A 23415-nucleotide genomic window follows, 5' to 3' on the forward strand; every position below is an offset into this window, starting at 1 on the left:
CTATCTATGGAAATAAATTCACATATTATCAAGCAGTTTTACGCCAACTTTGCTCACAATCTCCTTCAGATTGTGCGACACCTTGAGTACATATGCAATGCATGCGGTGTTTTACCTTGCTGATTGATCAGCGTTGATGCACACATCCTCTGAATTTTCCGTTCCGCGTCAATGACTCTCCGACATTTGACAGCAGCTTCAAGGAGTATCCTGGGGTGGTTAACCTTTTTACTTGTGCGTCAAAGCTTGTCTGGGTTTGACGCGCGCAAGACGTGTACAATGCGGCTTACATGCACGGCTTGTAAATTCCGCAGTTAACTGTCTTTGAGTGAGCCAACTGAAACGGTGAAAAAACTCAGCACGCCTGTTCATCGGATAGCACAAGTTCCAGATGTCAGCAGTTACCTGATCCTGACCTGCAGCTTTCTCTCTTTTCACTCCCTGTACGGTTTTCTATATTCCTCTTCCGTTAGCAGAGCGATAATCCAATTCCCCCGCACCGCTGTCGCTATAATAAATGTGGCTAATTATATTAGTGGCTGAAGTACAGCGTCTGTTATTGTTTGGTTAGAGTTTAATCCTCTTTTATACAGCGCTTTGTGTACTTTACCCTGTTGCATGTTTATGTTCTTTTGTTAACACTACTTTTGTAGTGATGTTGTTCAAGTCGTTCTTCTATTGTCCCTCGTGCTGGGGCCAAAAATTGCCTGCAGTTTATTTGTAAATAAAAAAAATAAATAATAATTATTTGGGCTACTGTAAAAATCTGTGTAGAACTTCTCGGCTAATTTAGTCGTCTTATACATATTGCTAATGACATTGTCATCTTTGGTAGTGCGCAGATGTGAATTTTGAACACATCTATATTCCCCTCTACAGCACTTTTAGGCTACTTCGGCTCTTAAGAGCATGTTAGATTTTCTCCATATTGTACTTGTTAATGTGGTTTACCTCACGCTTATTCATTTTACTTTCACAACTCTGCCAGTTTTCTGTGTCTATAGTGATCGGGATTTTCATGCTTTCGTGTTTCTCAATCAGGTGCTTCGTTTATTGGAAGAGCTTGCCAGTGTCCTGCCTAGCTATGCGACTCCAAACTTCCACTTCGCCGCGCTGTGTATTTAAGATTTTTCTTGTGCACTAACGTCCTTGGTTAAAGCGCGACATCCGTTCTCTAGCGGGATCATGAGCTCCTGTTCTTTCCACTGTATCCCTCATCGCACGGGGTTAAAATGATCTCCGCGCTCTTGCGAGGACGGACGGACTAGAATAAACATAAAGAGCGAAAAGCGGGACTTGGGGGAGTCGAATTGTAACCCTGTAGTGCAGATAATGCATCAATAAAACCGCTTTGTCTAGCCTAAGAGTAGGAACGATACCAGTAGGTAGCCTGCATCGGACAGTAACTGTTGCGCACATGAGAAGTCGGAGACAGCTCCGCGCATGCGCGCAGTGTTTATTGCGATGCCGTGCCCGGTCGGTCGCGTTCAGTTCTTGTAGCAGAGGCAGGTGAGCCGCCACTGTCCCCCGCAGAAACCTCCACGGCGGCCAATGCTCAGGCAGTACTTGTGGCAGGATTCGTTGATTGGGCAGCCGAAACCGCGGCCTGCAAGTGCGGAGAACTCATCTGCAGGCTCAATAGAGGTAATCATTGGGCAAGAGCTTGATGCTCTAATGAGTGATTCGTCACACACGCGCTGAGGCGAAATAAGCAGTGGGAGTTTGCGACAAAAATATAAAACTTCTTCAGGGGAAAACTCAACTCTGCGAGGCATATGCTGGCTCGTCATGAATGGGGAGCACCTGCCAAGAAGACATCAGAGAGTGTCATTTATTACATTTTCGCTGTTGGCCGCTGTATTACGAGCTATTTGTATGCGCTCTGAACGAGCTGGAAGGAGGCGGGCGCTGCTGACGAAGAGCGAAGTCGGTGGTAGCAGCGGGCTGGAGCGAAAGAAATATACGCGCATTTTTGCCGCTGCGGCCTCACCAGCCAGGTGTACAGTAAAGCAAGCGGAACGCTGCCATAGCCGGCGCGTTCTTAACGGGTGCGCTTAGCTCTGTTCTCCTATCTTAGCCATACTCAAAGCACTGCGGTAAGCCCATGGTGATGCTACCACGTTCTGATGAAGGAAGGAAGGAAGACCTTAGACGTTGCTGGCATATACCCACTACGGGGGAGTGGCCAAGACACAGGCGGTTAATTGCTGGATACAGGAAAGTTTTGATGGGAAAAGGAGTGGTAATAGTATGTAGTCTGATAGATTTGAAGACGGAAGGACAGGGGTCCTGATAACTTGCAGATCGAGGACGGGACAATGGCTTAATGTGCATAATAGTATACAATGCCTGTAATGTTCCAATGTCGTACTGACTGAGAGCGGGAAAAAAGAAATTAGAATGGAAATAAGGACAGCAATTTCAACAGAACCGCCGCGGTGGCTCAGTGGTTAGGGCGCTCTACTACTGATCCGGAGTTCCCGGGTTCGAACCCGACCGCGGCTGCTGCGTTTTTATGGAGGAAAAACGCTAAGGCGCCCGTGTGCTGTGCGATGTCAGTGCACGTTGAAGATCCCCAGGTGGTCGAAATTATTCCGGAGCCCTCCACTATGGCACCTCTTTCTTCTTTCACTCCCTACTTTATCCCTTCCCTTACGGCGCGGTTCAGGTGTCCAACGATATATGAGACAGATATTGCGCCATTTTATTTCCCCCCAAAACCAATTATTAATTATTATTAATTTCAACAGCAGGTTTCTCTTTTTTTAGCGGAAAATCTTCGTTCCACGAGCGTGTGCACTGATTTCTCTGTGTAGGCGTAGTGTAGGCGCAGGAAGTGAAGCCTGAAAGCCCCCCTCCCCTCGTCTCCCTTCTCCTGTAAAGGGTATGGGTTCCTCCATCCTATAGAATACATTACTGGAGTCGCTGTGCAGTCCCTAGTCCTACCGTAAAGGTCGTTCAGAAGTGGGCCCATGTGCAATTAGAAGCAAATAAATGTGAACGCGGTTGTACAGTTGCGGGAAAAAGTAAGAGATACCCGCTCGTGTTCCGAAGCTTGCCGCTCTGCATACTGGGCCGGTCTCGACAGCAGGAGGGTTTAGTCAGGTGGCGCCCCCACGCAGAGCAACGAGGTTCGGAACACGATGGGACGAATATCTTACTTTTTCCCAAGAATGTACATTTGGCTCCTAGAATCAAACTCAGTTGTTTAATCCGTCTGTCAACATCTTCCGTAGAGAGTAGCCAAGAAGAATGTTTTAGCAGGGTTGACTCCCCATTCTCTACTTAAGGCGCGGGAGGACACTGGGCGACGCGGCGATATGTCCGCATTGTTAGCTATATGAAATGAAGAGTTGGATGAAAACTCGTCTGGTCGGAGTGAATCATAAAACGTGACATTGAGGACGCCGACCACAAAATGATTTGGGAATGAGGGTATGAAAGACACTCACGTTTGTAATGCTCTTGTTCCGCGTATGTACTCCTCTGCCGGATCTATCACCCGTCGTGCGCAACAATGTTTAATGCAATCGAGGAAAATGGGAGTCTACCTTTCAAGCGAACAGAGTACCGAAGTTTCGGTACGATTGGGTCTGTCTTTTAGGGGACACTGAAATATGATTGGAGAAGCAGGTCTTATGTTCGGCAGTCCATCGTAGCGGCTACAGTCACGTGGAATAAGTCGCGGGAGTAGAAGCTGGCTTCACCTCCAGAAAAGTATTGAATTCAAGAGTAAGTGGGTTACAACACGATTTTATTAAAACGTTTTTTAAGTGGGCTGACTTTAATGCCACTTACCCTAGCATCGTTGCAACTGACACCTGGAAACTCTGGTGAAGCTCGTTTCTTTAACGGGAAGTTATTTATTGCTGCAGTTTTTTTCGCATATTGTAAACTTGCACCATAAAAATTAATATATCCGTGGATCCCTCCTCGGGGCGCTTCTAGTTTTCTGCCATCTATTGTCAAATTAATGCCAGCGAGGAACAAGCAAGGCCCTAATGGTTTGGAGCCCCTTCAGAAGATGTGCTGTACGACTGTTTGATTTAGTTGTTAGGAGCGCCATTTTCATTCACGATATTACATATCCTCGTTTATTAGGTCACCTCTGTCCTGTAATTTCAAATAAATTCAAACTTCAATTCAATTCAAATTCAATTGTGATTCATGGCTTTTTGTGTGCATGTTTATAACCCCTCCTGCAGGAGCCTACTTTGAGGTCTGCAGTATTTTGAAATCTATAAATAAATCAACTTTTGTTTAGGCGCGGGACAGACTTTATGAGCAAGACTTTGCTACGCATCGTACGGTTTGGCTATTCAATTCAATAAGTTTGTAGCAGTGTTTTACAACATTCCAAAGTTTCCTCTCAAGTAAAAATGATGTCCAGGAAAGCTGGACTTTAGCAGTGGTGTTCTGCCAGAACGTTTCGGCACTACAAGGCGTCATTTTTCAGTTGGCAAAGTTAATCGGCGAAATTAACGCTTATGCACACAACCGGATCCTCAAGTGATGATAAAGAAATCTTTGAGCCCCGATGAAAAGATGCATTCGTTCTCGAAACACACGGAGTCTCCTTGAGAGGTTGGCTAGAGTCGCTTTCTACTATGGTGAGTTGAAGTTCCCCTAGACAGGTGAGATTTGTGCAGAAGGTGCCTACCTTCAAGGTCGAATACAAAACGACGTGCTTAGGACAAATTACTTTTGAAAGTAGCCAGGAAGGTGCGCAGTGCAGAACAAGCTGTCTAGAAAAGATACTTTACGCATTCTTGAATATAGGCGGGACATGCATTGCTGCTGGTTCCAGGCGCAGTGCTGATCATCACGCTGGTATCACTTCCGGGCCTCAACTTCTGTCGAAGTTCTTTTAACGGCAATCGCACACTATGGTTTCTAGAGCTGCCATCGAGTCCATTCTACGTGATTACTCTGCTGCAGCTTAAGTTGGTCTTCTGTGCGGCGCTGCACTTACGGACTCGCAGGCGGGGCTCTCGGCTCCCCTCCTTCTCGGCTCCAGAGACCAGGGCCAGGAAAACTGCGCGATGGGCACGCGCATGCAGTTAGCACAGTGTGTCAGGAATGGTACTAAAAGTAATAAACGTTTGTGTTTAAAGAACAGGAGACAATTTCCGACCCGCCTAAGCCACAGGAAGGCTTGTAAGGCAGTAACTAAAGAACTGTAGCGCAACCAAGACGAACACAAGAGAGGTGCACACAGGACTTCAGCGCTAGTCCTGTGTGCCCCTCTCTTGTGTTCGCCTTGGTTGCGCTACAGTTCTTTGGTTACAACATGCACCATCTAGCCCAACAAAAAGCTCTTCTAAACCTTGTAAGGCACTGCTCGGTAGATAACAGCAAGACATGAAAAAAATGGGCAAAGCTTCGAAAAGCAGAAAAAGACTAGCGGTACACTTTGCACTCAGGCGCATTAGACTGGAACAATTTTTTAAAATTTGATACTGTGAGTTCCATCAGATACTTTAACAGGAAGAGCTCTGAATGATACAAGAAATCAGGTGTGCTGCACACATTGATAGTAAAACAACTTAAACAAAAGAAAATTCGCGGTGGTTTAGCTCTGGTTAAACCTGGAGTGACGGGATAGCTACAGCTGGCTGAGAGGAACTTGCTCAGTTGAATTGCAAAGTAAATCTTTCACCGCTACGTTTCGTTGGGCGTTCCTTCTTCATCTTCGTCCCATTTGACACGGCGCATGAGCACAGCTGTTGCAGCTCGTTTTCGCCGGCGCGCCGCGCCGCCGGCAGCAGCAGCTGCTCCGCACCACATTGCTGGTCGCGTGACCAACCACGTGATGAACCACGTGATTGACCACGGCTCCGCGCCGCCCGCAGCTGCTCCGCACCACATCGTGACCAGCCACGAGACAGCGTGGCGGCGCAGCCGCGGCGTCGCAGCTCAGCCATAGGGTGGCGGCGCAGCCACAAGGTGGCAGCGCCGCCACATTGAAGGCTCAAAATGCTACCGTAATGTGTCTATCGCTACAATAACATATGGCAAAAATAGTTACAAAATCGGCTAGACAATTTAAGTTGAGGAACAAACAATAGGCTGCCAACATGGTGACAAGGACACCAAAAAAAGAATATCGGCTACAGTTAGGGCTGTAATTTCAGTCTAGGCACAAACAGAACGGTAAAATAACCGAACAGAAAAAGAAAGTCTGGAAAATGAGAATAAGTAGTGGGAAACAAGTGATCTTTAACCAGGACACTAAACGCACCTAATGATGAGCTGTTAGTAATATATCTGTATTTAGATTGTTCCATTCGCGTGTAGCCCGTGGAAAAAATTAATATTTGAATATGACAGTGCGGAATGGAAACTCGTTCAATTTGTGTGTGAGGTTGTGGCGGGTTGATCTCGTCTTTGTGGTCGTTATGTATTTTGTAGCGGAACTTTCAGTTGGCTGTGAATTAGCTGATACATAATTTTAACTCTTGCAAATTTTGCTCTGTTCTCCAGGGTTAGGAGTTGTGCACGTTTTAGTAATTCTGTTGGTGAATCTGTAAGGGAGTGTTTATTATATGCACATATTAGTTCGACAAAAGCATTTGTTGGGCGAGTTGGTGTTTACGATGATCCATAACTACAGCGCAAACGACAGGACAGAGATGAAGAAGGGACACCACACAGCGCTGACTCACAACTAAAGATTTACTGGCACACCAGTATGTCAGTCACGCATGTAAGTGTGGACTGCATTCTTTCTGGCCGCCAGGGAGGTATTTATACCTGCTGGCATCCAATAAATCTTTAGTTGTGAGTCAGCGCTGTGTGGTGTCCCTTCTTCATCTCTGTCCTGTCGTTTGCGCTGTAGTTATGGATCATTGGAGCACATATTAGTGCCTTTCTCAGTACCGCTTCAATTTTTTTTGGTGAGCTTGTTAGTAAAGGGAACCAAACGCTTTGGGCGTACTCTAAAATTGGTCTGACAATAGTTTTATGTGCTAGTAATTTTGTTTCGGAGTGTGCTAGCTTAAGGCGCCTGTTAATGAAGAACAGTTGTTTTAATGCAGTAGATGTGATGATGTTAACGTGCGAATCCCATCTGAAGTAAGAAGTTAGAGTTGTACTTTTCTAAGGCCGTTATGCAAATATATTTCATCAGGAACCTTGTTAGGAATTAGTGGAACTTAGGAGGGCATGTTTACCATATCTGGTAGAACATGTGGCGACAGAAACCATTCGCGTGGTCGAAGGTAACAGGTAGGTGCATAGCCACATCTATTGCGTTGCAACATTTTCGGGGAATAATAATTGAAGGTAGGCACTTATAGTTGCGAAAAACTGTTTACGATTACAAGTCTTTACACATCCTTGGAACATCCTGAAATCGTTACACAGCCCCTAAGCTCAAAAAGTTTACAACTTGAAGCATTGCAGAAGTGAGCAGCTTGCAAGCATGGCTCACTCGACACAGAAGCTTGGGTGCACAGATTAGCTTTCACTCTATTTTCCCCAAAAGGCTTGTTAGTTACGGTCACGCGCAACTTCGGCTGTACAAGAAGCAGGAAGCCTGCCTGTAGGCCTAGAGATCGGAAACTTCAGGAAATAGCGGCTGTAACCGCAGGAGGGTGCCAGGCGCGAAACGTCAAGAACGCACAAACCGTATCAGAAATCAGAATAACACAGCTTAGAACATGGGACGCAAATGCAGCTGAGAGATTCAAAGCGCCGCATTGGTAATCTATTAAAAAGGTGCGAAGTAAATAACATTGCCCCTGACATTTACTAGTCGTGGTGGCGCTCGCAACGGCTCCGATTCACAGGTAATGTTGATAAAGCTAATAAATGCATGGCAAGGAAAGCGCTGCAAGTGTCCTTACCAGCCAGCAGACCGAGCAGGGAGAGGACGGAGAAGAACCTCATCTTGCACTGGCTTTAACACCTGTGGATGCAAGTGAAGGCGGTTAGTGCGCAGCTTTGCAACACTGAATGACAGCCGAGTTCTCAGTAAAACCGTGCGAAGGCGCAGATTCTCTGTTTTTAAAGTAATGGCACGTACGGATGGTTTTTTTTAACTGAGGCTATGTTACTGAAACAACCATAATGACCACAAAATGTGCTTTTTCAAAAGGGGTCAGCCATTCTGATGGAAAATCAATAGTATGGCGAACCGCACTAGAGATTATTGTGCAAATTAATACCAGCGGGGAATAAGCAGGGCCCTAAAGGCTTTCAAAACCTTCAGGGGATGTGCTAGGAATGCGATTTTTATTCATGATATTACATATCCTCGTTTATTAAGTCACTTCTGCCATGTAATTTCAAACTAAACTTTTGCTTAGTTAGGTACTGTTCGACAGCAGACAGAATCTCGTTCAGAAAATATGACTTTGTAATACAGCCCTTTTGAAACAGATGTACGGCAGAAACGTCCAGAGGTTGAGAAAAGAAAAAAAAGCCAAAAATAATTCGGCAGCAGTTTCAACCGTCGCGACAGATGCAAAGCGCTCTTTGTAGTGGGCAAAATTACAAGACTTAATGAAAGAAAAGATTTTAGGCGCAATCAAAGTGGATGAAATCACGAAGGTGTAGCTTCAATATTATAGGCAAGACACTGTCCACAGTGATTGATAAGAACAGCCTTCTCTTTCTTATAAATAGTTTTCCTTCGGACGTACAATTCCAAGAGAACATTTCCAACTGCACTGCAGGGAGAGCAACAGATTTCGCTCGTGCCTGGAAACAGACAGTTCCCTTCCATATTTCAGCTACCTATATAGCATAAGTGGGGAACCATAGTGCACCAGAGACACGTGTACGAATTATCCGTTTCGGCACATTTTCCGACCTAGGCAGATAAGCGCAATATTGTTCAGTAAAACACCAACATGCTTGGATATTGAGTGACGCCTGTGCTCTGCCCGAAAATAAGGCACCCCAGAGGTGGGCAAATGCCGCCATTTTTACTTTTCCTCCCTCACTCTCACTTTGTAATCCATGGCGCTCTCTCGCCCTCATTTTGAAAAATTATCCGGCCATCCCTCACCCTCACTACGAAAAATTTGCTGGCCCTCTCTCGCCCTCATCCTCACTACCAGTAATTTTAAAACCCGAGATATACTTTCTAGGCGGCAGCTTCTGGCGATATTACTGAGTAATAAACATATAAGACAAGCCCTCGAGGCACTTTTGGACAAGAGGCTATAGATACTTATACTATTGTGTGTGTTCGTGCACGTGTGTGTAGCCAACATGTCGAAATATGTGTTCCGAACAGCCTTACGCATTTTGAATAAATACCGAACAGAAACCAAAATAGGTCATTAGAAACAAGCACAGGAGTAAAAAATATAAATGGGCATGGGCAGGACATATAATGTGAAAACAAGATAACCGATGGTTCTCAAGGGTAGCAGATTAGATCCCAAGGGAAGGGAAGCATAGCAGGGGGCGGCAGAAAGTTAGGTGGTCGTATGAGATTAAGAAGCTTGCACGAATAGGGTGGCCGCATCTGGCACAGGACCGGTTTGATTGGAGAGATATGGGAAGGCCTTTGTCCTGCAGTGGGCGCAGTCTGACTGATGATGATGATGCTCCTTACAGTAGGCAAGACGCGCAAAGAATAATCCATGCTCATGCTTAAAACCAAGTACCATACCGTGTATCTATCTTGCTTTTTCTGAATATTGTTAGAGCTAGCAGAGCTCAGAAAAATTCGCGCTTTAACTACCAAGATCTTTTTTGTAGCAGAAATGCGAATGAGTACAAATCTTAAGGAAATGAGGTGTCCCCGCCCGTCGCTTGGTTTTGTAAGCCGGATTGTAATGGCTTTACTAAGGCTGGAAAAGCAAGCTAGTCACTGAATAATGTTTGGGAAGGTTTGAGGTTGGGGAAAAAATCAAGTCATTGTGTTCAACCTTTAACGCTCCCGGATTGCAGAAAGTCCGGCGTCACCGACGTGGGCGATATGAGCGAAAGAGCAGGTGGCCTCCTGCCACCTAGGTCACCTGACCTAGTGACATCATCACAACCTGTCCACCGTGGCAGGCGGCAACCTGCCCACCTTACTGTGAGCGAACTGGCCATGGTGACTAACAGGTAGCAGTTGAACTAATGATTGGTGGCGAGAGGTCGCTCGGGAAGAGCAACCTGTGTCTCACAAGCCGCACCCGTGGCTCTCATCGAAACAGCCACCTGGCGGAAAAGTGGCGCACCGCTTAACCGCTGCGCCTGTAAATGTAATCTGCGAATGTAAAGAGGACAATGACATATGCCGCATATGTGGCTGAACCCATTAACGCTATCGCGTCGTACCCTTAAGGCGGTACTGAAGTGTCCTCTCCAGTTTTTTTTTTCCATTTTAGCCTACCGTGTGCCCGTAGTAACTCTAATAATGCTAACCTCCTCGTGGCCAACTAATCGCTTTTTAAAGGTTTCGCTTCTGTATTCTTAACGTGGAAAATAATATCTCGATTTATTTTAGTATTTAACCGTACGTATTTGCTTTAAGGCGAGCATATAAGCACTGACAAGGTATTATATGACAAGAAAGTAAATTATATGGGTTTACTCTCCTGAAAAACATACTTTTTAAGAAAAAGTACACGCGCCCTCATTGCTCCTTGAACTTTCCCCCACCCTAATAATTTATCCAAAATGGAATATGTATCCCTGAGGAGGACCAGGGCAGGGGTGGCCCTTACCTCGTCGGTCACGTGCCGATGGGGCTCTGTACAGAAGACGCAAGACTCATCACCTGCCCGAGTTGTTCCACACCGGCTGCAGGGGTGGATGTTCGCCCCCAGCTGTGGACTTGTGCAGGGACAAGGACTTCGGGGACACGGATTTTAATAGAAGTGGGACTAATGGGGATAAGGGAGGAGGATTTCTCAAAGTGACTGGCCGATAACAATAAGAGCAGGAGCCCACTAACAGCTTACATGATTTACTTTAATAGTATACAGCGAATACAAAGGATGCCTTTATGCCAAGTGTGCGAAATAAAAAAAAAACCGCGTAGCAATGTCATCAGCGCAACTAACTCATAGAATGATGACATGACAAGAAAAGTGTCGTTAACAAAATACATTCGGGCTCACTATTTTCTTATTTCATTTCATTTATTTCAGCCTTAAAGGCCCGAAGGCATTACATAAGGAGGGGCTTACAAATGGTTTTGTGTATATGCACTCATGATGAAAACATAGGCACAATGAACTTAACACTGGAACTGTAAACACTAAAAAAAAAAGATAAAATAAGGAGGATCAAGCGGTTACAAAAAGTATAAGGAAAAAAATGAAAAAAGCACAAAAATACAGAGAAAAATACAGAAAAAAGTACAGGGCAACTACAGGTTCACGTGTTCTGAAAATGACTAGTGAGTTTCGCGCGAAATGTTTTGCGATCGTTGCATGAAACTATGTCGTTTGACAGGGCGTTCCAATGGGTTATTGCGTCAGGAAAAAAAGAACTGCTCATTGCTAAAGTACGGCTCTTGATGCTGGCTATGAGGTGGTTGTGGCTGAGGCGACTGGAAGTTCGGATCGGTGGTTTCAGCAGGGGGTGCTTTGACGTCGGATGGTAGAAAAAGCTGTGTAGTAGGCAAAGGCGTGAAATAATGCGGCGTGACTCAAGTGTGGGGAGGGAGATAGAACGTTTGAGTGCAGTGATGCTAATTTATTTTGTGTATTCAGAGGTGATAAAACGGGTCGCGCGGTTTTGGATGGCCTCAAGTTTGCTAGTGAGGTAGGCTTGAGAGGGATGCCAGATGAATGATGCGAATTCAAGTTTAGGACGAACAAATGTTAGGTAAGCAAGTTTTTTTACTTCGGGAGATGCTGACTTGAGGTTACGTCGTACATAACCTAAGACACGGGAGGCATCGGAACATATTCTCTGGACATGGTTTACCTAAGATAGTGAAGATGTCAGACGCAATCCGAGATACTTTATGACGTTGTTGGGACAAATGGGACTGAGTTAATATTGTATGAATGATAAATAACTGCGAGTTTGCGAGAAAATGACAACAGTTGGCATTTATCATGGTTTAAAGGCATCAGCCATGTGTCGCAGCATGTGGCTATTGTGTCGATATCTTTTTGTAGCAGGTGACTATCGGTGGGATCACGAAGGGGGCTGTATATTACACAGTCATCCGCGAACAGTCTTAATTTGGGGCTTGTGTTTAATGGAAGATCGTTGATGTAAATGAGGAATAGCAGTGGGGATAAGCCGGCCCCCTGGGGGACACCTGATGATACATCTGTAAGGGATGAGCGGTAGCCATTGCATGAAGTGAATTGCATGCGCCAATTTAAGAAATGATCAATCCAGGTTATTAGGTTATGAGGAATGCCTAGGGAGGAGAGTTTTGCGAGCAGGTGCGAATAAGGAACACGGTCGAAGGCTTTGGAAAAGTCTAAGAAAATGGCGTCTATTTGAAGGTTATTGTCCATAAAGTGTAGGATGTCATGAGTGAATTCGGCCAACTGTGTTTCACAGGAATAGTGTTTTTGAAAACCGTGTTTGTGGGAATAAAAGAAGTTAATTGAATCTAGATGGCTCATTAAGTTAGACGATATAACATGTTCAAGTAATTTTGAAGGAATGCTAGTCCACGAAATGGGACGATAGTTGGAAGGATTTGTGCGGTCACCTTTCTTAAATATTGGAATGATTTCAGCTATCTTCCAGTCATCGGGGACTACTCCGGATTCCAATGATTGGGTAAAAATTAGATGCAGGATCAGGTTTGAGACTGAACTAGTATTTTTGTATGTGTTTATTGTGTGTGATATTTATTTTATGAGAGAGTAAATCTGTGCCATTTGGTAGGTACTTATTAGAGAAAAAAGCAGCCCAAAAGACGTAGACCCCTGCCGTCGTTGTGTGCACTTTTTCTTCGTCCTTTTATTTTTACTTGTTTTCCTCGAATAGTTTATCTTTACGTGTACTGTTTGTGTCTGCTCCGTGTCTATAATACAGCAGCAATGTTAATTTTTGCATTACTGACCTCAGTGTTGTGCCTTTGTATCATCCTTCATCTGCCCGATTCAATGCGGTGTCATAGATGCCGGGCTTAGTGCAGAACGCTCTGCTCCTCTCGTTCTTCAAGGTCATGTCTATATGAAAAACGACCTTGGGAGGCAGCGGAGCTCGAAATAAAAATATTGGAATAAAAACGAAAGCAATAACAATATAAAATGATCAAATAAAGTATTAAAAATACAGTGTATAAAATAAAAGAAAATAGAAATAAAATGAAGAGAGATGAAAAATAAATATAATTATAAAAATAAAAGTAAGTAAGTAGCAGCTTGCGCTCTCTGCGACGAACCTGCGTCAGCTTTTTAGTTCTTACTTGTTTGGAAAAACAACCGAGAACAGCGCTTTAAGTCTTTCACAAATTATGAATACACGTTTTTTTTTCTCCATTAGTATTAAGCTAAGAACTAAAGACCGTGACGATACGAATGAGTTAGCAGCCAAGCATTTTAGAGTGAAATGAATCCTGTTTTCCAGAACGCTATACATCGTTTACGAAGCCCGTGTTGTCCCGTGGCTGTTGTCGTTCGTAATGTATCAAAGAAACAAATTCTTCGGAAGGAAGATAGTTTGTGTTGTGTGGTTAGTTTGGTTTATGGGGTTTAATGTCCCAGAGCTACTCAGGTTATGACAAACGAAGTAGCGAAGGGCTCTGGAAATTGCGACCACCTGGGGTTCTTTAACGTGCACTGACCTCGCACTGTACACGGGCCTCTAGAATTTCGCCTCCATCGAAATTCAACCGCCGAGGCCGGGATCGAACCCGCGTCTTTCGGGTCAGCAGCCGAGCTCCATAACCACTGAGCCACCGCGGCGGCTGTTGCGAGGATCGTAGGAAAAGATTTTACGTGTAAATAATTATAAGGAATTTTTTCTTTCCGAAAGGATCAGATCATGTCCTGATTGAATTAAAACATGACTTATTCTCTTTGAATAAAAAGAAAGATTCTCTTAAACATCAATGATGAGAATGGCTAAGAGTCTTTCAAGAATCTCATTTTTTTATTTACATAATACTACAGATTTTTTGGTCCAAAGCAAGGGCAAGAGAAAATTACCAAAATAATGTTTCCACTGCTTCGTACAAATAACACTTTATCAAAATATTCTTCAAAATTCATGAGTGAGAACATGTTAGAAAATGCTTAAAGTTTTCACGCTTCAAATCTGCTTTGTGCAGTAAGCTTCATTCACAGATTGTTTTTAAGAGTATTAGTAATGAGTGTAAGTTTGCTTTTGCGAAGTAAGGAGTGAAGTATTGTTTGCAAGTTTACGGTGTGAAATAAGGTGTTGCCGAGACGTCGAGGTTACCTGAATCGAGGAGTGAAGAAATTTTATCCTTGCTTGTTTTGTAGGGTTGAGAGGGTTTTTATCTCCTTAGTTCTCAAAGGACTGGTGGTGAATCGGAATTCTCATATTAACGATGAAGCGCGCAACGCGCCTTTCGAACGTTGTCTCCCTTCGGAATACCTTCTCGTGTATGAGTTCCACACTACTGCGGCGTACTGGTATTGAGGGCGTATTTAAACATTAGAGGTATCTTCCTTGTCAAACACGTAAACACGGTTTGCTAAATGTTCAGTGACATCTCCCATTTCTTGCACCAGGACGCAACATCGCTTAAAGCACTTTTCAGCAGGATTTGATGCGAAACTGGGCTTTTTTCTTTAAACAACATACGATCATCAGCCCCCAGGTCAACTTTACCATTTTTATCAATGATGGAGACTGAATAATTTATGTCAAGCCAAGAACACTAGACGACCGAGCACACTTCCCTGCGGAACACCTGCACTGACATCAAGTAGAAGGCAGTGAAATCCGTCAACCTCCCCATACTGTGTACTGAGTATTAAGCGAGCGGAGACCCTCTTTATGAGTCAGAAGTAGAAGAAGCTTCAGAAGTAGTCCATTGTGCGGAACCTTACCGAATGCCATACAAAAATCCAGTTTTATGATGTCAACTGTCCTGACTTACTATTCTGGCACTAATGTTTTAAATAATAACAATGATTTTTTCTTTGCTATCCCACATATTAGACAGGATCACGGCGGGAAAAAAAGCTGCTCGCAGACTGCTTGACCTGCCCACAACCCCTAGTTTATTTTCGAAGAAGCAGAACAGAAGCATGTCAAATTATAAACAAAATTGAGGCAAGAAGTGAAATGTAACCTAAACGAGGTAATGATCAATTATCAAACAAAAAAAATTCTAATGACAATATGAGCCAGGGAAAAACATGAAATTTACCAAGAAAGTATTCAAAATTAAGCACTTTGCATGTACCGGAGACTCCGGTAAGAAAAACAAAATAAATCAAAGCCGTCTTGTCTCTTGACATTCAAAAGAGGGTAACGTGTTGGATGAAAGCTGTTGTCCGGTATCAACACGAGGAGTATGAAATAACCAGTGGTAAATTTATGCAAATTTCCAGGAATTTGTAAACTACTGAAGTTTTGCTTTATTTCTAACTTGAACTACACGTTTTGTCGGTGCGTAGATGAGCTGTGTATACTGACTAATTTGTCATTGTGAAAACTTTGAGCTGTGTGTTACCGGTATGATGCATCATAAACATGAATGTATTTTTTCTACAAAAATGAATGCCTTGTAAGGTGCATAGCCCGGAGGTCCCCCATACTAGTTGGCAGCACTTGAAGTGAGCATCAAAAAGATTTGACCGAAAATATCAGAGGACCGTCCACCCGTGATTAACTGCATTTCATTTGAAAATCTCCCAGAAATCACGCTGACATGGACTGAGCACTGAGTTTGGGTTTAGAATCGGCATCATAGGATTTAGGACTACACGTTCGATGAACTTACAGGAGGAAGAATTTAAAGAGATAGGACGGTAGTTGTCCACCGAAAAACGGTGCGGTCTCTGCTCTTGTGATTAGGCGCTGCTCTGCTCTGAGCGGGTCAGGGTGTAATGAAATGGACAACAGCGATTCACAGAAGATTTCTCTTAAGAAATTCGTACTTAACAAGTGCTCTAAGAAGCTAAGTAACTCTAAGCTCTAGGGAACAAGTGCTAAGTAGCTTGAAGACTTCTGCTTGAAAAAAACCGCTGTGTAAATTGAACGTGCGAACAGATTTGATAAATGTTACTGAAACTAAACGACTGGAGTGAGTTTTCGTGTGAACGGTAACTGATGCTTCTTTAAAACGCTCCGCGTTCATTTTTTCAGATATATATTCAGACATTGATATCGGGCACATTGACATTATTCATTCTGAAACTAATGTTCTGCGTATTGAAAATTTGCAGTCGTTTTTCATGTTCCGAAATTATTGATGTGCGTAATTTTTCAAAGCGAAGTGGTTTATGAAAGCCTTTTTTTTTCGCATATCTGAGACTGCTCCATGCCGATCAATATATCATCAGACCTCTCAGATGTAAACTTCTGCTATTTATTTTATTTGTCGAAAACGCACCTCATTTCTTTTATGGGCCTCTTAACTACTGGGTGCGAGCGCAGTATAAGCTTTAAAACCAACATTTTGCTACGCATCGGAAAATTAAACTATTACCTTTAATATCTTCATAACAGTATTTTCAGTAACAGTAAAAGCTGCCTGACAATTAAAATCGATTCGCAAGAAAGCTCGACTTGCACTCATGCTGGGCAGATGTTTTCTGACGCGATTATGCATGTATATAACTAACAAGTCAAGGACTATAAAACTCGAACATTACTATAAATATAATTATGTTCAAAATATGAAATACATAAATAAAATGTGGCAATGGTGGTCGTCGCTGATTACGTACTCCAGTTAGTAATGAGAAATCAAACCTATTTATCACCGTCGACTTTCCATACAACGTTTAGGGGCGTTTACAGGACCCGGATTTTTAGCAGAGAAGCCAGGTTAAATATTCTTTGAGTGCGCATACAATACCTATTTATGGCGGCAATTAATTCATTCATGAATGATATTCTGTTATGTATGATCAATGTTCTGGTACCGTTGCGCCACTGGCTACAGAATAAAGCCACCCCTCAGCTTTTGCAAAGTCGCCTGGGCACTAGGCTGAAAACACTTAAACACTTGAAATCTTCGTTTTTTACTGTTTTTTCGCCATTCACCAAACAACTGTCTTAGTAGCGTGGAGGAAACTCGTTCTGGTCATAGATCACAATGTGGGAAGGAACGCGTTCTGCCTTTAGATACTCTCAAAATGTTTCCGGTCACTGTTAATATTATCACCATCATGAGCCTAACTACGCTGACTGCAGGAAAAAGGCTACACCCATATCCCTTGAATGAACCCCGTTTTGGGCCTGCTGCGGCTACCTTACCCCGCAAACTTCCTAATCCCAGCCACGAACCTAACTCGCTTCCGCCCCTTGCTACGCTTGCCATCTTTGGGTATCGCTAAGGGACCATCGGTTGTCATGCCTTCGCCTTACATGCTTTGCCTATGCCAATTTATTCTTGATTTCGACTAGGATATAAATAACTCGCGTTGGCTACTTGACGTACCCTGCTTCCTTTGTCTTTCTCAGTGTTATACCTATCCGTTTACCTTCCATAGCTCGCTGTTTCTACACCATTTCATGCTTTAAAAAATGTCCATCAAAAGAAAATTCACTGGAAATGTACAAATTCAGTGATTCTAAAAGCAGACAGCAGCATGATCCGGTTTTCATCGAAATGAACAGAAAATTTGTTAATTATTGTTGAAAAACTTTCCTTTGCTATTTGTCGCCAAAAAAGGGTGCTAAAGCATCACTCTACATCTTACTGACACAACTGAACCACTACCAGCCGGGGGCAAATGAAACTATCCCTGTAATAAAATTTTTCTTTATCAAAGGGAATCATTTATTTCTGAAAATTTATGCGAAAACCGCATCGTGCTGCTGTCTATACCATTCGAAACATTGAATTTTTACTTTTTCCATGACTTCTGGGCCTCGTTGTACAGTTCATACTGCGTTCATGGCCGCGTAGGTAAGTAAGCAGGCTGTTCAAGTTACATAGGTGAACTTAGAAAATGTTCAAGATGTTGGAGACCACGAAGAGCATACCCTCGAGAGACTACAGTGCCTTATATCAGAGCTTCCAAAAGATGGTGATTATTATGATAAAAAAAGAAGAGCAGAGGAGATCGTCAAAATCAGCACGAAAAGGAAAGGGCGAACACGGAAGTTATAATAGCACGGGCGCCGATTTTTGCTTCATTCATGCATTGGTCGCGACTTGCACCGTGTTTAAATTGCTTTCAGTATGCATTAGCTTAGGCGACGTTAATGAGGGGGGAGAGGGGGGTAAATGTGTCCACACTCCTAATATTCTCGTTTGAAGAATTAGAATGAATAACAGGCCTAAACAGTGTGTACTTACGGGCGGAGGCTTTCACTCTAGGGAGAAGTAGCAGCCTCTTTGCACACGAGGTTTGCTTATATACTGCGCACCACTTCGGGATGAGAACACAATCACCTGCGGAAATACTACGAATAGGCTAGCGCCAGCTAATCCTTGTTCGGAGAGATAAAACACGTGAGGCGGAGGGAGGTGAGACCATCACACCTGACGCTTTCCGCAAGGTAGTTACGTAGCCGAGCCACGAGAAACTTTTATCTCGACCATTTCCTTCGCGAACGGAGGTCACCGATACGACAGGATAGCAGGGCCCTGTCGGCCGTTTCAAAACATTTATTTGCTCCTCTTACGCGCCTCAAAGGTTCCACAACTGTGGGGTGGCGCATACAGTACATGGAACAACCTAGAAAGAATTGCCGTACGCTAAGACTGACGGGGCGAACTGGGTAGGGGGAATGCGCTTTTAGACGACGCTCTTAATGCGAAAATGTTAAGGCCCCCGTTCTGCAGAACACCCGTTGTCGGCGGTGTGAGCGAAAATAATTCACAGGATTGTTACGACTGTGTAACGCGAGATTCAGCGATAGCTGTTTAGGTGTTTAGTTTTGTGGGTTATTTTGAGGTAGAAAAGATACAGGGAACTCATATTGCACTAGTGCACTGGTCAAGTGATGTACTCCTGCAATTGCAGGTGGCTGTTCCAAACAGAGCCACCCGTAGGCATATGCGACTCAGGTTGACTGTGATATAACGTGAGTGCGTTAATGACCGGTGGGTACGTTAATGACATCCACCTTGTGGGTTAATCACATCCGCCTTGTGGGTGGATGTGATTAACGCAAACACCGGTTACGCCCACGGCGACGACGGCGACGCGCAAGCCAGGGACGGGCGCCTAACAGCTGTAGCTGTAAGAACAGGTGGCCTACCTGCCCCCAGTTCGTGTGACCTGCTGACGTCGCAACCTGGGCAGCATCGCAGGTGGCAGTGAAATTAATGATTGGTTGCGAGAGGTTGCCCGGAAAGAACAACCTGCGTCTCGCAAGCTCCCCTGGTGGCTGTGGTTGAAACAGCCACCTGTCGGCGCAGTGGCACATCGCTTAACCGCTGCAGAACTAACCAGCAGCTGTATAAAGATCCCCCTCCCCCCTCCCCCACGATCTATAAATTTAAAGTAGAGAATGACTGCTTCTGCGAAGTGATATGCAAAGAGGACCCCAGGCCTCTTTAGGGACTTATTAACATATCGCATCATGCACTTAAGGCAGAGGTTAAGTGCGCCCTCAAGTTTTTTCGTTCGTTTTTTTTTCCATGTCATCGCCTGAAGGTTGCGCGAAATAATTTCTCTTTGGCTGGGTCTTAGGCTGGCTAATTATTTTGTGCTTTGCATTTTCTGCAGTTGCACTTCAGTTTACCTCGGCTGGCTGTATGACTCACTAATAATTTTTTATCTTATTCGTTCGTTGCGTTATACACATTTCGCCTTGGCGCGCTACGTTGCATACGCCGATGATGCGCGCTCGCTGATGCTGTCTGCTGGCGTATGCTCGCTGTCCCTCTCTACACTCTTCGCTAGCCTGGGGGTCGTCGCTGCGGCCGCCTCTCCACTAGAGTGAGTGGACAAATTTTCAGAGTAACGCGAACCTCCTACCCCCACTACCAAATTTGGAAGCCTCCTGGCTGCCCCTGACTGCACTGCAGTCGCACCCGCGGTTCCGTGTGCATCCCATCCGCCTTCGCAACGTCGTCATTGTTTATGATAAACTAACTTTGGAGATATTGGCAACGGACACCGAGAAAAACGAGAAACAATAATTTTCTTAATATGATAAAGCAGTACATTGCACATGCATGCATGTCGTAGAGGAAAGCCCAGGGGCTTCGGAAGCACGCCTCTCTGTGAGAGCCATATTTATTACAATCCCGGCTGTGTGAGGGAAAGGAACGCGGTACTATGACAAGTTATCCAGTGATTATATCCTCTACCTCCGTGGATGCAAATTTTCGCCCGCCTCTCGTCTGAAGGGGGGGGGGGGGGGTTCGAACGCTCGGCTCGCTACAAGCTCCGAAGGCCTCACTCAGCGCCCACGCGGAGACACACGCCGGTATTTTCGCCTGATGCCATTCACACTGCTTACGCAGTAATGCACGTAAGAACGGCTATACGTAGATTAATACGAAGGGAATCAGCATAGCCACTACGCGGTAAAATGATTCTCGTAGAGGAGTAAGCGCAAAATAAGTTCTCATAGAATTGAAAAGGGGTCAAGAGGGGATCGAAACAAATGTAATAGAAAAATGTAGTGCACAATTCTTGCCTGAAAGTGGCGGCACACCTTTTTAATATACTTTCGGCAAGACCACTCCAGAACACTGTTGCACGAGATAGGTCTGATGAGTGGTGATGGGCACTTCTCGTTGGGTTGGGGAGGGAGCGCTCTCGAGAATGTTTTCTGCTTGGTCACCTGGTCTGGGAACAGATTACCCTGTCTTGAAAAATAGGATGTGGGCACTGCAGCCGTTGCATAGTGTTCTGAGCCTTCAACTTCCACTTGCGAGGTCAAAGCTTCGATCCCCAGTGCCACCGGCCACCTATCGATGATAAAATAGTGAAAAGCTTGACCCAGGCCTGGTGCTCGGCTTCTTTTCGCTGAAATACTTGGTAATTGGATCGATGTACCAATCTTATTTAAAAAAAAGATCAATGGCGATTCCACGCGTGGTTATGAGGATAATGTGTGCTATCTACGGACGTACAATCACATCTCAGTCCAATTTATTTATTGCCAATGCTACTTATTCATATTAAAAGATGATAACCACAGCCTTATGAACCGAAAAGGAATTTAACAATCGTGTCTGCTCTGGAATTTCGGTTAGTTTCCCGTTCTCGGCCCATCCGAATTCCGGGGAAGCTAGCGAGCTATGAGCTGATATGTTCTTGAGAGGTTGCGGACGTCTTCTTTCCATGCTTACCTCGCTTCATTCCGCTACACCCCCCCCCCCCCCCCCCCAGCATTTAACTCGGTCGAAACCTAGGCAGTCATACGGGCATTAGGCAATTGTGGTGCAAAAGAGCCGTTTTAAGAAAACTGGAAGATACCTGTAATGAATTCACAGCCACCATATTCCTCCATTAATACAGCAGTAAAATTCCAATAAGGAAGGGTGTCGGACAGAGAGGCACTATCTCTCCAATGCTGTTCTCTGCCTATTTAGAGAAGATATTCAGAGACCTAAATTGGGAATAGCTGAGGATAGGAGTTAATGGAGAATACCTTAGTAATCTGCGATTTGCTGATTACACTGCGTTGCTAAGTCAGTCAGGGGATGATTTTCAAAGCATGATCAATGATTTACTTAGGCAGGCAAAGCAGAACGATGGGTATAAAAATTAATAAGCAGGAAACGGAAGTAATGTTCAGCAGTCTTGGAAGAGAACAGCAGTTTACGATTGGCAGTGAGTTGCTAGAATTGGTAAAGAAATTGCAGTACAGTTGAAATCTGGGTCAGTTGGTGCATGTTCGCAAAATAAAAATACCAGTCAACAGACGGAACACAGCGAAGAGCCACCTTTTCCTGTGAAACTCTTTCCTTAGTTGTTAGTCCAGTCGTCGTGTGTGTGCCTCGTCCCTTCGCTGTGTTCTGTCTTTTGACTGTTTTTTTTTTCGTGGTAAAGGAATACGCCTTCATTGGGCAGGTAGTGACAGCTGATCCGGATCATAAGAGGGAAATAACTAGAAGGATAAGATTGAGGTGGAACGCATGTGGCAGGTTCTCTCAGATCATGAATAGCAGGTTACCAATATCCCTCAAGAGCAAAGTACACAACTGGTGTATCTTACCAGTACTCACCTACGGGGCAGAAACGTCGAGGCTAACGAAAAGGGTTGAGCTCATGTTAAGGACAACGCAGTGAGCTAGGGATAGAAAAATGATATCTGTAACGTTAAGAGACCGAAAGCGGGCCCAGTGGGTGAGGGAACAAGCGTGGGTAATGACATCCTGGTCGAAATCAAGAAGGAATGAGCTTGGTCAGGGCATGTAATGCGAACGCAAAGTAACCAATGGTCGTTAAGGGTAACCGAATGGATTCAAAGATACGGGAAGCGTATAGCAGGGGGCGGTAGAAAGTTAGGTGGGCGGAGGAGATTGATAAGTCTGCGGGGATAGGGAGGCCGAACTGAGAGAGGAAATGGTGAATTGGAGAGATATGGGATAGGTATTTGTGCTTCAGTGGGCGTAGTCAGGCTGACGACGACGACGACGATGATGTGTAGTGCGAAACATCTTGTACCTATAGGCGCTCTTTGGCGTAGCTGGCCTTGCGCCGCAAAATTCATAATCATGACCATCACTTCCGTCGAATCGGCCTACCGAACGCCTGCCTTTTTTTCTACAGTTTTGTACCACGGCAAAAAAGATTCTCATGAGTCAGCATACAATAACGGTAGGATAACAATCACTGCCTAGCCTTGCAATCTTCTGCACGAATCATACCTAGTCTATAACGGCCGCAAATCGATGTAGTGTAGTTGCTCTGGTACGCCTTGAAGAAACACGCCGAGGTCTCACGGAGCGAAGCATAATTCGCGGCTCGCGAATATACAACTTCCCTAAAATGGAGTTCGTGAAGAGAAGAAGGTATAATTTTCAGAGCACTTCATATGATTGCTTTCTGCTATAACCTCCCAAAGCTTCGATCTACAATTCGGCGCAACGCGAGAGATTAGGCTGAATGAATGCGCCTACGGGGAGGAAAGAATCGGCCACTTCAATCCCGCCATTTGGATCGAAGAAATCCGCCATACATAAGGCGCAATATAGGCGCGAACGCTCTGCAGGCTGTTACGGATTACTAGGAAGGAGATACGTTCTCATAGTTGCTCTGGCTGCAAGTCAGTGCAGTAGAGTCACCGGCAAGGCATCGTCTTGACACCACGGTTGTGAGTGATGTGTACCCGCCAGATAGCCCTTGTTTTCCTCTCAGGTGTATTTTTCACCACAGCCAAGGAAACGCCGATGCTTCGGCCTCAAGTGGGTGCCATTGTTGATGGGAACGT

General features: G+C 44.6%; 1 protein-coding gene across 1 annotated transcript; it reads right to left on the reverse strand.

Moving 5' to 3' along the window:
• Nucleotides 1-1425: 1425 nt before the first annotated feature.
• On the reverse strand, nucleotides 1426-18446 carry LOC144119058 (4 kDa defensin-like). The gene is made up of 4 exons (XM_077651784.1): nucleotides 18374-18446; nucleotides 7848-7909; nucleotides 4973-5035; nucleotides 1426-1606 (listed from the first exon to the last, which is right to left on the reverse strand). The coding sequence occupies exons 2-4, from the start codon at nucleotides 7888-7890 to the stop codon at nucleotides 1488-1490; spliced, it is 225 nt and encodes a 74-aa protein (XP_077507910.1). The 5' UTR covers nucleotides 7891-7909; nucleotides 18374-18446; the 3' UTR covers nucleotides 1426-1487.
• Nucleotides 18447-23415: the final 4969 nt, after the last annotated feature.

This window comes from Amblyomma americanum, chromosome 2, assembly GCF_052857255.1.
Source record: "Amblyomma americanum isolate KBUSLIRL-KWMA chromosome 2, ASM5285725v1, whole genome shotgun sequence".
NCBI classification, from domain to species: Eukaryota; Metazoa; Arthropoda; class Arachnida; order Ixodida; family Ixodidae; genus Amblyomma; species Amblyomma americanum.

Bases quoted from the DNA above. Each gene is read 5' to 3' on its own strand.
- LOC144119058 (XM_077651784.1), bottom strand. From the start codon at position 7,890: ATGAGGTTCTTCTCCGTCCTCTCCCTGCTCGGTCTGCTGGCTG. The intron at 5,036-7,847 runs GTAAGGACACTT...CCCATCGCGCAG, and splicing joins CCTGCTCGGTCTGCTGGCTG to TTTTCCTGGCCCTGGTCTCT. The intron at 1,607-4,972 runs GTAAGTGCAGCG...CCGCACTTGCAG, and splicing joins AGAGCCCCGCCTGCGAGTCC to GCCGCGGTTTCGGCTGCCCA.